General features: G+C 35.0%; 1 protein-coding gene and 1 long non-coding RNA gene across 3 annotated transcripts in view; one reads left to right on the forward strand and one right to left on the reverse strand.

The window, feature by feature from the left end:
- LOC121251517 (probable caffeoyl-CoA O-methyltransferase At4g26220) overlaps nt 1-12836 on the forward strand; it is a 68052-nt gene that overhangs the window by 25359 nt on the left and 29857 nt on the right. For both annotated transcript variants that reach the window (XM_041150792.1, XM_041150790.1), the window contains exon 4: nt 8016-8044. In XM_041150792.1, coding sequence (XP_041006726.1) covers nt 8016-8044 — 29 coding nt within the window. The remainder of the gene's footprint in view (nt 1-8015; nt 8045-12836) is intronic.
- The window catches only part of LOC121251521, a 30451-nt gene continuing 25030 nt past the window's right edge, over nt 7416-12836 (reverse strand). Inside the window, exon 3 of the long non-coding RNA XR_005938037.1 lies at nt 7416-7448. This is a non-coding gene — a long non-coding RNA (uncharacterized LOC121251521). The remainder of the gene's footprint in view (nt 7449-12836) is intronic.

A 12836-nucleotide genomic window follows, 5' to 3' on the forward strand; every position in this document is an offset into this window, starting at 1 on the left:
TATGGCCCATCACACAACATCTCTTTGTGCTTAAAATTTGGATAAAATGAGTTGAAATGGGGGTCGAATTTCAAATCCAATCCAACTCCTTTTTGATGTTTTCAGGCCGCCACACATGGCATTTGGCCATAGAATTGGAGTGAAGCTTTCACTCCATGTTAATTTTTTGCTTAAAACCAAGAATTATTGATGAATTGTTGGTTTCCAAGTTTGGTTACAAGTCAACTCAGCCATTGATCTTCATGGATGATCTCGTTCGAACAAATTCAAAGCTGTTCAAATGAGAGTTTTCCAAACATACATTTTTGTATTCGATTGTGAAACAACACGTTTGAATGTTAAAAACTGAACTGACGAATCATTCTAATAGTTTTGCTCTCCATTCAAACAGAACATTTATGTTGTTTGAACTGCATATTTATCCACTCAAATCTGTATTAATCGTTCAAACAAGTCCCGATTTTGTTCATATGGGTACAAACCATTCAAACATTGATCGATATTGTTCGAATGGTATTATTTGGCATTCGAATTAAATACCTGGTAGTTCGAACAAAGAAGTTCCTATTTGAATGTAGTAGTTTCTATTCGAACATCACAGTATATAATATAATTAGAACTTTCCATTTTATTTATATCCATTGTGTATTTATTTTATGAATAGTGAACTAAATGACATACATTGGAAGAAAACGTGGGAGAGAGGGCCAACCTAGCTATGAAACTAGTGATCAAACGAAAAGGCCAATATTGGTAGAGCGGGAGATCATTATAGAGTACTTCTATGATTTTTTCTAGGATGGACAAATCCTATTTTCTATTATTAGCGATAGAGGATGGGGCTCGATTTGTCAATAGAGAGGGTGGTCTATCATGACATGGTTAGTGAGTTTTATCGGGCTATGGATAAGATAAAGGCTATTGAGGAGTCCTTCTCGTTTGTTATTTGGGGAGTGAGTATTACTATCTTAGCAGACATTATCGTTGACTTTCTTGGGATCCCCTGTGAGTTTGGTGCATACCTTGCACAACAACTAGTTGCAGGGACAGATGGTGAAGATGCCATTGAGGATGAGGCTCTAGCAGATGACAATCCCACGCTCAATGAGATTCGTTAGTTGATGCATGAAGATTCGGCTCCTCCATATGATGGCAGCAAGGTGATCAAACATGTTGATTATATTGCATTTTTACGAATGTTGAATTTGATTGTCTCCCATAATATTGATCCTAGGAAACACAAGACTAACTTCAGCATTGAACAGGCTCAATTTATATTCCGGATAGCACGAGGAGAGTCGATTGATCTGCCTTTATACTTCTCCATCTGTATCCGATCTACGGTATTCGAGTGGAGGTAATCTACCATATGCATTGATAATCTCTAACCTCCTAGTCCAATTAGGGGTTGATGTGCTAATGACAGAGCAGAGACAACCGCAGATAAGGCCCCTTAACAAGATCAGTTTTAGCAAGAGCGAGAGCCACGTGTGGAAGGCTCGCATTAATATTCCAACGGCACAAAACAGTGGCACAGAGCGTGATCTAGCTTCTACTGATGCCGGCGTTGATAGACAGATTATATGGGCTACTACCACGGAGATGCGATCTCTGCTTGAGGAGTACCACACACTTTTGATCCAGGACATGGAGAGGATCAATGCGCCCATCATGGTTCGACTACAAGAGAATAAGGGACGGGCTACTGTGATCTAAGAGGACCTGGATAGTCTTACACAGCAATTTTGCTGAAGGCAACAAATCTCTAGTGGCTAATATGGCTATTCTTGGTCTATATATAGGCTTTATAACATTCAATCTCAAAATTAATAAAGAAATTTATTTTTTATTCTCTTAATTTTTATCTTCATTTGTGCATTGTGATGTATTTGCGAAACATTAATAGATTTTTTTATTTATTTAATCAACTTTAAATGAGTTCATTAATAATTTTTTTACTTAAGGCTTGAGCAAAAAGTTGAAAATCATAATCCAAATCCAACTCTACTTCGACTTCATACGGTTAGAATCAGAGTTGGATTTTTTTTCGGTTTCTAGTTGGACTCGAAGTTGGCGGTGTTGTTAATTGACCAACTCTGAATCCAACTCAGCTTCGACTCGCACTGTTGGAGTCGGAGCCAGATATTTTTTTTTTTTAATTTTCTAGTCAGAGTTGGAGTCGGAGGTGTTGTCTAGCTAACCCCGACTCCAACTTTATCCTATGACTCTACTCTGGTCTGACTCTAACTTTATCCTCTAGCTTCGACTCCAACTCTGATATTATACATATGCTATAAAAATATGTATTATCTATATATTGATCATATTTACTAGTATAGTTATATAACTAGAACTTATATAGTAAAATCCAATACTATACTAGTATGAACTAATTATTATAAAATAATATACTTATACTATAATATAAATAGACTAATAATTTAGTATATGTAAACATCATAGTATTACTACCATAGTAATGTAAAATAACATATGATTAGACACTATAATTTAAGTATAGCATAGAAATAAATTAGACACTAGTATTATTAGTTAATAACACATATTATTAATTTACTAAAGTATGATAACATGTAATTAGACACTATAAATAAGTCTAATATAAAAATAAGTTATAAATAAGTTATACACTAGTATAATATAATAACATGTAATTAGATACTATAGTATAAGTCTAGTATAGAAATAAGTTATAATTTTTATTTTTTATATAAGAAATCTGTTTATTTTTTAATTTTTTTTTTGTTTTTAGTAAATTTGAAATTTGAAAGCCAAAAAAAAAGTGATCTATTATTTATAAAGTTTTGTTTAAATTGGATTAAATATGAAGTTAAAAGAAAAGTTTAAATCCGATTCCATTCGATAAGTTAGACAGGAAGTTGGGTCGGAGAAAGTAGGAATTGAAACTGGAATCCGTATTCAAATTTCGATAAAGTAGTAATCGGACTGTCGATGCTGATCCCAACTCCATATAAAGGAAAACTAGAAAAAAAAAATCACATCCTGTTGAGTTTACATTGATTAGCCCCTAATAAAAATTGAGTCGTATTACACCCATCAACGGTGTAGACAAATTTTTTCGAGAAGGTCATTTGGCCTTTATTTTTTTATATATATATATATATATATATATATATATATATATATATATATATTTTTTTTATACCTTAAAATATTAAAAGAAATCATATTATCACTATAAAAATACTTCTTAATTATTAAGGAGAAAAAAAAAAAAAAAGAAAAACCCTCTCTTTTTGCATGGGCCCACCCGCAGTAGACGCCAGACGACATCCATGCTACCGATTTGAGTCATCCACGTTGTTACATACGTAGTTCCCGCTGGCTTCCACATTATTAAGATTGGTACATAAAATATTATTTTTTAATATTATTATTTTAAAAATTTTAAAAATATAATTATTTATTATATTTTATATAAAAATTTAAAAAAATTGTAATAAAAAAATATTTTTATCATCCAAACGGATGGTACTTTGAATTGCATGCCATCAAATCCAAGATATATATGCTGCTTGAAAAATGCTGAATGCAACCGACCTGCACAACTGGTGTTTAATCGCCACATTATTATAATGAAATGGTGTGTTTCATTTAAAGGAGAGATGAAAATTGAGAGACCAAATGGGGGAGGTGGGATTGAGTGAAATAGTGTATTTCAATTAGTTTTTCAAAACACACCGTTGACAGAGTGAAATCGAGAGATTTCTCCCTTTTTCCTTCTCCGTGCATCCCATTCTTCCTAACCTTAATACCATCTACATCCCTCCTCCTTCCTGAAGCCAACGACCTCTGTTCATTCACCATGCCCCAATCTTATTCTCACAGACCAAAACGAAACGAAAGGCAGCTTACACACCAAAACGAAATGGAAAGAAGTGATTTCGATTTCAAATGCGCAACAACATTCTCGTATAGCTTCCATTCCCACTTACTTCAGTTTTCAGCTACCTCCTTGAACCCCAAATTTTTTTTTCAAACCTCCATTAACTTTGTTTTATTTTTGTATTGTATTGAGATTTGCCCAGGATTAAAAAAAAAAAAATCAATGCTTAATCCCCACATGTATGATTGTACCTAATCCATTTTTAAAGTCCGTGTAGCAATATTTCATACACCCACCGCCGGCATTCAGCCCCCTTTCATCTTCCAACTTATTCAAATCCCTCTCAAGCTCATCGCTACTTTTTATAAATGACACTCCATTTGCCATCATTTCGGGCAAGAGTGTTCCATCAATTTAAAAAACTCTCCTCCAAAAATTAAAATGCTTTGCAATCAATTGGTACCTCGCGTTCTTTAGTCGAAATGCTCTGCAGTCGAGCACCGGTTTGGGTGTTTTTCGGTCACTTGAAATCCTCCGCAGAAATGGGTTTGGGCGTTTTTCAGCCACTCCAAATGCTTTGTAGAAATGGGTTAGTCCATCCTTTCTTTCACTCTAGGTTTCAGTCCAGTCCTTTCTTCAGTTGCTATTCTTCAGATGCTGGTTCTTCTTCAGTCGAGCACTTGTTTTCATTTCGTTTTATTTTTTTTAATTACTGTTAGAAGCTGATGTGGCAACTCGGTTACACGGCGCTTCCGCATGGCCGGTTTTATGTAGAAGAACTGCTGCCCCTTTTAATTACCATTAGATTCCACTTGCCATATCTGTCCCTTTTCACTGGCAAGCAAAGAATCTGCAAACATTAGGGCAGGTTTGGGGGTGAGATGAGAATTTTGTGTTTTGTTGGAAAGTTTAAAATATTATGTTTTAAAACTATTATTGTTTTGGGATTTGAAAAAGTTGAATTAAGATTTGAAAAAGTTAAATTGCTTATTATATTTTGTATGAGAATTTGAAAAAATGTGTAATGATGAGATGAGATGAGAATTTTGTATTATTAGAGGTTCTACTTGTTATTAATTATATATATATATATATATATATATATATATATATGCTATATGTATCTATTAATAATAAATAAAAAATATTAGTCTTTCCATTGGAGTTAATAAAAAAATATTAATAATTAAAAACATATTAAAAAACACGTCGTGATGAAGAAAGTGTTTTTTAATAATATTGTGAATTTTTTTATTTTTTAAAAATATTTAAAAATATTAAAAAAAATCTATATAAATGATTCTAACGTTATCTTCTTTCCTCTTTTAAAAGAAGGATAAAGAAAATTTAAAAGGTTTGGTTAGCGATAGAGGTGAGAATTAAGAAGGGTAGTTAAAAAAAAAGAAGGGTAGTTGTAGGGGTACCATATTAATGAATAAATCTTTTCATTAATGCATAGCAAAATACTATATTAATTCCCAGCCTAGAACTGATTATTTGCCAGGCCTGTCACCCACACCCGGACGGATCCATCTTGTTCGTTCCGAAGGTGTATACTGTAGTACTGTACCCCAGGAAAAACTGGGTGCTTGGTGCAGGTCGAACTCGTACTCAATTTCAGCGTCCTAGCTAACTTTACACCATTTCCTCCCGCCACAATATATTGGTACTCTCTCTCTCTCTCTCTCTCGTTTTAGGACATTTTCAAAAATAGATCTGCATGCGGGTTCAAACTTTGTTAACTTCTATGTATAATCTCAACAACCATTCACTTCACATGCATGGAAACTTTGCATATTACATATTTGATATGGCTAATCCGGTCCCTCCCCATGTCAAAGGTAATTTGTTCTCTAAAATGGCCAGCTATGCATTTTCTAATTTGTTTGTGGGCATAAGGTTTTGCCGAGTGAAAAGTGATAGATTCATGATCAGAAATCTAAAACCAAAATAATGACTTGTAGATCGCGAGTAAATCATCACGAGCCCTTGAGGTTTTGCACTTTGACTATATTGAAAGAAGAATTCGCAAGGTTTTCCATATGCAAAACATTAGGTTGGAGTGGACTAACTGTATGAGATAGTGGTGGACTAGATGATAACTTTGAAAAGTGACCGAGTTATACCAAATATTTGGACATTTGCAAGGTTAATAGGGCTTATGGTTCGACCTTAATATTAATACGATCCATTAGTTTTATTATTTGTGTCATGTCCCTGGGATGCTTGGGGAATGAGACGAGATGAAAATTATGTAAATAGTAGTAAGATGATTTGTGAAAAGTATTAGACACTTTTGTTGCCAATCATGTACAGTTATATGAAGATTATTGACAAAACCAATTGTTAACATCGTGTTTCGTACGCATTTGACCTAAGTTCCAACAACTCAAGACTTCAGAGCTGAGCTTGTGAAAACGAAGTAGAAAACAGCTAGGAGAGGGCGGCCTTGGAGCCGGGGAGTCTCCGATACCAAAGTTAGTAAAGTATTTTGGAAGTTTGTAAACAATGAGAGAGTTTACAGACCAGAGAACTTTTTCATACCTGAAAATTGCTATTTATACCGAGAGTCTGGGGGGACAGATCATCCATACCCACGTTAAGTCCATGTCCTTTTTACTGTTCCTTTGTCAGAGTCCTTTAATGTGGCATGCCTTGGTGATGGTGTCATTAATGTGGTGTGTAGTTTGGCTAGTGGTTCCATTAATGCAGCGTGATTCCCTGATATGCTTTACTTTACTGGTGTCTTTGGCGGTCTATCGATATTTCCATGTCAGAAGATCAAAGGTTCCCCTTCTTTCCCGTTCTATCCTATACGAGTCCCCATGAGAGGGGTGCGACTGAGCAGTGTCAGGCCTGTCTGTCCCATCAGTTATCATTATTTACTTTTCCTTACAGGAGACTTACTTCTTTGGCAAGTTCGGGCACTGGGGTCGGGTATTAGGACAAAGCCCATTACTCTTTGTCCAAGCGCCTAGTGGGCTTATGAAATGGGGGAAATCCCCTTACACCAATAATAATAACTAATACATATAAACTTACTTTTCATTTCACGTCTTGACTTAAATAATATTAAAATTTGATTCATTTCACTACAATACTTTTCTTTTTATATTTGGCTGTTGAACCAAACTCAATCTCAAATCAATTATTGATTGGACCCACACTTTTTCAATTTCCTATAAAAAAGTTAAACTCATCTCAACCTACTTTATACATTTCAATCTAAAAAGTTAAATTCATCTCAAACTTAAAAAGTCATCTCATTATTGACCTATATATTGTCCAATTTATTAATTGTAGCCAATCGAGTTAGCATGATCTAACCCAAACCTAGTAGCTCTAAATCCTAATATTTTTTGATAAAAATTCAGAGACCTCTATTGAAGTAATGGAGCAATATACAAAAGAATTACTTTCAAAGGGTTTATGGCAGAGTGAAGATTTGTACCGGGTATACCTACCATTCTCCTTATATAATCTTCTTAGATCTGCTTTTGCGGTTTAAATTTTGAATCTCATTCCTCAATGATATCACAGTATATCATGGAGACGAGTGTGTACCCACGTGAACCAGAACCTCTCAAGAACCCTCGGTAGTTGTTCTCATTTCTATCTAACTTGGTGCTAATTCTTCTCCTTGCTGACCCCTCAGAGCAATTGATCTAATATTCGCTTGATAAAGAAAAACCAAAAATGACGAGATAATTAGGAGTTCATACTCCTGATAAGATGATTTCAATTATAAACTGGTTGCCTTGTAAAATAAATGTGATTGCAATTCGAAAAGGGTGATCATAGTTTGAGAGTGCAAAATAAATGTGCTCGATCGCCGATTTAGTCATACTTGTGCTTGAATTCTTCACACTGATCAGGTGTGATCAATCTCATTGATCGGTGTAAGAATTAGGAATTCATTGTCTAACTTGTTCCAAAATGAGTAATATGGAAAAAAAGAAGAAAACGAGGGGAAATTTGTTCAATACTCCCATATGGTGCCTCCACAGGCTGACATCCGATCCAACAGTCATACTTGTTTAAAGAATCAAATCATCAATTGGCCTTTAAAAATGAGTTAGTGAAGACTTTCAAGTATTTTTCTTCATCTCTCATAATCCATAAAGATTATTGGATTGCCATTTTCTAGTGCTAGGTTTGCTACTTCACCAGATGCAGGTCAATTGATGGCCATACTGTTAAAGTCGTTGAATGCAAAATGGGCTATTGAAGTTGGCGTTTTCACAAGATACTCTCTTTTCTTGACTGCTCTTACAATTTCAGAAGATGGCAAGGTTTGAATTGATCATTTTCAGTATCTTTTACTAAACTATCTAGGTACTTACAATTTGCAGTACTATTACAGATCATAACCATAGATGTAAATCGGGAGACATTTGAAATTGGATTGCCAATTATTAAGAAAGCTGGTGTTGCAGATAAAATTGATTTCATCGAGTCAGGTCTTTACCAACTCTTGATCAATTATTACAAAATGTGGGCATGAGCTTCTTTCTTCTTCTTCTTCTTCTTCTTCTTTCATGCTTGATGGTTTACTTCCCACAATAAGTTCTTCACTATCATATTTTTCCCTATTTTGGGGGGATTTGGTATTGTAGCCTGAGAATGAAGGGATTGTAACGCCCCGTTTCTGGAGGTCCAGAGAGTTAGCTCCTATCAGTTAAGAACATCTCCAATAATCAATAATAAATAAATAGAAACTGCACAAAAATACTTAACTTATTTGTTCAATCCAAAAATCAGTGTCCCTCCACAAAATTACTAAACAAAAACTCAATAAAATAAAATAACATCTCCACAAAAACTCAAATTATTCATAACTTGACGTACCAAAATAACCGCTAGAGATAAAACTACTAAATATGATCCTCCAAAATACTTATACCCTTAGCACTCATTCATCTATGATCATCAGACTTTTCCAATACTTCATTCTCTTGATCTCCAGCTGAACCATAAAAATATCTAAAAAATGTTATGGAGATAAGGGATGAGCTATCAATAACTCAGTAAGCAGAGAACATATGCTAGTATGTAAACATGAGCATTTTCACAGAGTTCAGAATGCAAAAACAAAACATATCAGTTTCAATATGCAAATCTCAAAAATACATATTATCAGAAAATCAGAGCGGCATTTCAAGCATTTCATATTCAGAAACCAATTTTTCATATTCAAATATTCTTTTGGCACAACATGACTGAACATCTTCATCTTATTATATCATATCAGAACAAAGGCCATGTTTAACCCATGTGGTAGGGTTGTGCATTCTGCGGAAAGTCAAACAGAATATAAATTACCATGTTATCAAAGCAATTGCATTCAAAGTAGAGACCACTATTATATCCCGTGGTAGGGCCAGAAGTCACTATTATATCCTGTAATAGGGCCAGAGGTCAATATTCTATCCCGTGGTAGGGCTAGATGTTACTATTGTATCCCGTGACAGGGCCAGAGGTCACTATTATATCTCATGACAGGGCCAGAGGTCACTATTATATCCCGTGACAGGGCCACATATCAGAGCAAAATAGAATCAGAATCACCATATCAGAATCAGAATCAGAGTCAAAACAGAATCAGAAAGTCATGCCAAAGGTTTTTCAGATGCCACATCATTTCAAAACAGAGTACTGAAATTCAGATAATTTCACATTTTCCAAAACGATTTCAGAACATCTTTACATCACATGCAGACTTATCAGATTTTCATATTCGCTCATTTTTCTCAGTTCAATAATAGAATGCCAAAGATAAGCTCATGTCTACACTAGTCATGCCAGAAAAATACATTTTTCTTATATAGAATTTCATGAGTAATGCAGAACAAATAATTGAGGTCGTTTCAAATTTCTTTTCATAACAAAACATGCATATTTTCCAAAAATCAAACTTAGTCCATTTTATTTTTATACAAAGTCTAGCATAGGAATCCCGCTTACCTGAACTTTTTAGCTTATCAGAATTTCTCCACAGCAGTACTGAACGAAAATCAATCGTCACCTATAAGATTGTCACGTAATTTCCATAAACATCCGAAATTAACACATTTTTCAATACTTAAACCTTAACCACTATGTAACCTATTTTCCTAAAAATCTAAATTTCTTGCAATCCTAAAATATCATAAATTCTCATATACATTGATTTTCAGTCAATTTCCCCGACTCAAACAACTCTCGGAGCCCTCTTAAAATAAACCAATAATTGTTTTATAGTCTAGTTTAGGCCCATCGATCGTAAAATCAAATCCACAAAAATATAAATTCATAAATCACTTGTTCAGGATTATAAATGGAAGGGCAAAAATGTAATATCATAAACTACTCCTCCCTACTATCTAACCTTACGTAAAATGCAAAAGGAACTATATTTTTTTTTTCAGGTAAAGTAATTACTAGACCCAGGTGCGACGGAGACTCACCAAGAGAAGTTGCGATGGAGCTGGGCGGCTTGGGGTGGCGTGAGGTGGCCGACAGAACTCTCTGTGTAGGTGGCATTGAAGTGGAGGGGGGGGTGGTGCCATGGGGTGGCTGGGTTAACTCACGATGGGGGAAATAATTCCCTTGTTTCGGTGTGGCAGATCAGAGCAGCACTTGTAGTGGTTTTTTTTGGTGTCTGGGCAATAATGGTCAGAGGGTGGAGTTGAGAAGCTGCTAGACGTCTGTCGTGCATCGGACTGAGAGCACACAAAAGTGCTATGTTTTTATGGACGCAAAACAGGGGTTGCGGCTGTTGGGGCGGTCTCTATGGTTTATTGTGGGGCTATATGCACAGGAGGGTGGCTCATAGTGGGGAAAACATTGCTATGTTCTTCTTGCTTAGCATAGGGCATCAGTGATGGTGGTTTACGTTGTGCATGAAGGAGCCGTGGTCGCTATTTGTATGGGGAGGAGTGGCTAGCGGCTTGGGAAATCTTTCTGTGACTTGTAGCAAGTGATGTTGATAGGTGGTATGGGAGAGATGCAGAGCGGCAACCCTAGATTTGATGGGTGAGTTTCTATGTGGGATTTATATAAAGAAAGCTGGTAAACCCTAGAGAAGAAAACGTGCATGACGTGAAGACGTGAATGTCATGGGGTTTGATCTTTGATCCTCATGGCTTGGGGTTTGGGCATGCAAAAATTTGGGCTTTTTCTATGAGTTTTCGACCTCTAAAAAATAAAAACCAACTTGTTCAAAAATTATCTCGGCCAATAAAAAGATTTTTTTTTAACATAAATATCAAACCCACAGAAAAATCATAATACACTAAAATAGAGATTTTAGACCCGTAGTCTATTTTAAAAAAACTATTTGAAAATTCAAATGGGCTTTTCGCACATAAAAATCCAAAATTTTTGAAAACAACTTGGCACTCGACCGATGTTACAAAAGGAGTTTCGACTTTGCTTTTGTTGATGCGGACAAGGGTAATTATTGGCACTACCATGAGAGAATGATGAAACTACTGAAAGTGGGTGGGGTGGTTGTTTACGATAGCACACTGGTTAGGAAAACTTATATTGTCTGATGAGTTGGTTCCACAGCACTTGAAATAGTGGAAGGAGCCGACAATTGAGTTTAACAAATTAGTGGCAGCTGATCCTCCAGTCCAATTGTCACATGCTTCCGTAGGTGATGGCATGGCAATCTACACTCTTCTCAACTGAACTTTTTCCCCAAACCTCTCTGCATTTTTACTTGTAAGCATTAACTTATCATGACGAACTGTTTTGTGGTTAAGAAACCAGAATAAGCAGAGGTTTTAATAAAACAGATGGGTTCACCTATTTCTGTGTTTAGCTTTTCTAATGTCAAAGCCAGTTTTATTGTCAAAATAACTAAAAGTTAGTCATATTTCTTATTTGGGGTCTAAATTACATGACTTTTCAACAGCAGACCCCACTAAATTCAAGGAATTACAGGATATCATTTGGTAATTGTTGGACTCAAAATTCTTTTCTTTCTTTTTTTTTTCAACCAAATTTCCATAGGAATCTATTGTACCAGACGCCACATCTCTCTTTGGGAAAATGATATTATTCCATAATATAGGACCAGATCTTTGCATGGATCCAATTTGATCATGCTTTATGACAGTTCAGTAACTGAATCACCAGTAAATTAAGAAGAGAAAGGAACATGTTTGTGTTCATCATCTCATTAATTGGTACATACAAAATTGCAATGAAGTAAGAAGCCCGCATGACAAATTCTTGCTGGTGTAGGCAAGCTGCGATCATATTGGAGCAACTCTTTCCATTTTCATCGAAGCGACGTGGTTGGAGTCTAATGAAAATAACCCAGGACCTGTCCGCCCACATTCCTTTTAATGGCCTCTTCATGATCCAAAACGCCATCTGGGGTTGTGATCTGCTTTTGCTGTTTAGATTTTCAATCTCATTCCTCAATGATATCACAATATATCTTGGAGACGAGTGTGTACCCATGTGAACCAGAACCTGTAACACCCGAGTCCAGCAACAAGTTGTTTTCTAAAATTTTTGGTTTTTAGATTTATTCATAGAAAGAGCCCAGTAATTTTTTAGTATTATTTTTAGGGTCGGATGGAAAATTTTTTTTAAGGGTCGAGGAATTTATGAAACAGGTATGGATATGGAATTACATTAATACCCTTTACTACATATTATTTAGATCTGGAATTACAATTTTGGCCTTATTATTAGATGGTTTTAATTTGAAATTTTGTCTTTATTAAATCTATTTTCACATGGCTTATGCGGAAAGTATAAGAAATTTTACAGAAAATAAATAGGGTTTTCAAATTGTACTAATGGTAGCATATTATTTTTACAGTAAGTGTGAAATTTTATTTCGAACATTTTAATTATGAGTACAGAAAATCGCTCAAGTATTTTAACATGTTATAAAGTAAAGTTTTATTTTTAGAGTAAACAATATTGGTGTAATGTTATTTTTACACTTTAGATATGGTTTAGTCTA

This window comes from Juglans microcarpa x Juglans regia, chromosome 2S (genome assembly GCF_004785595.1).
Source record: "Juglans microcarpa x Juglans regia isolate MS1-56 chromosome 2S, Jm3101_v1.0, whole genome shotgun sequence".
NCBI classification, from domain to species: domain Eukaryota; kingdom Viridiplantae; phylum Streptophyta; class Magnoliopsida; order Fagales; family Juglandaceae; genus Juglans; species Juglans microcarpa x Juglans regia.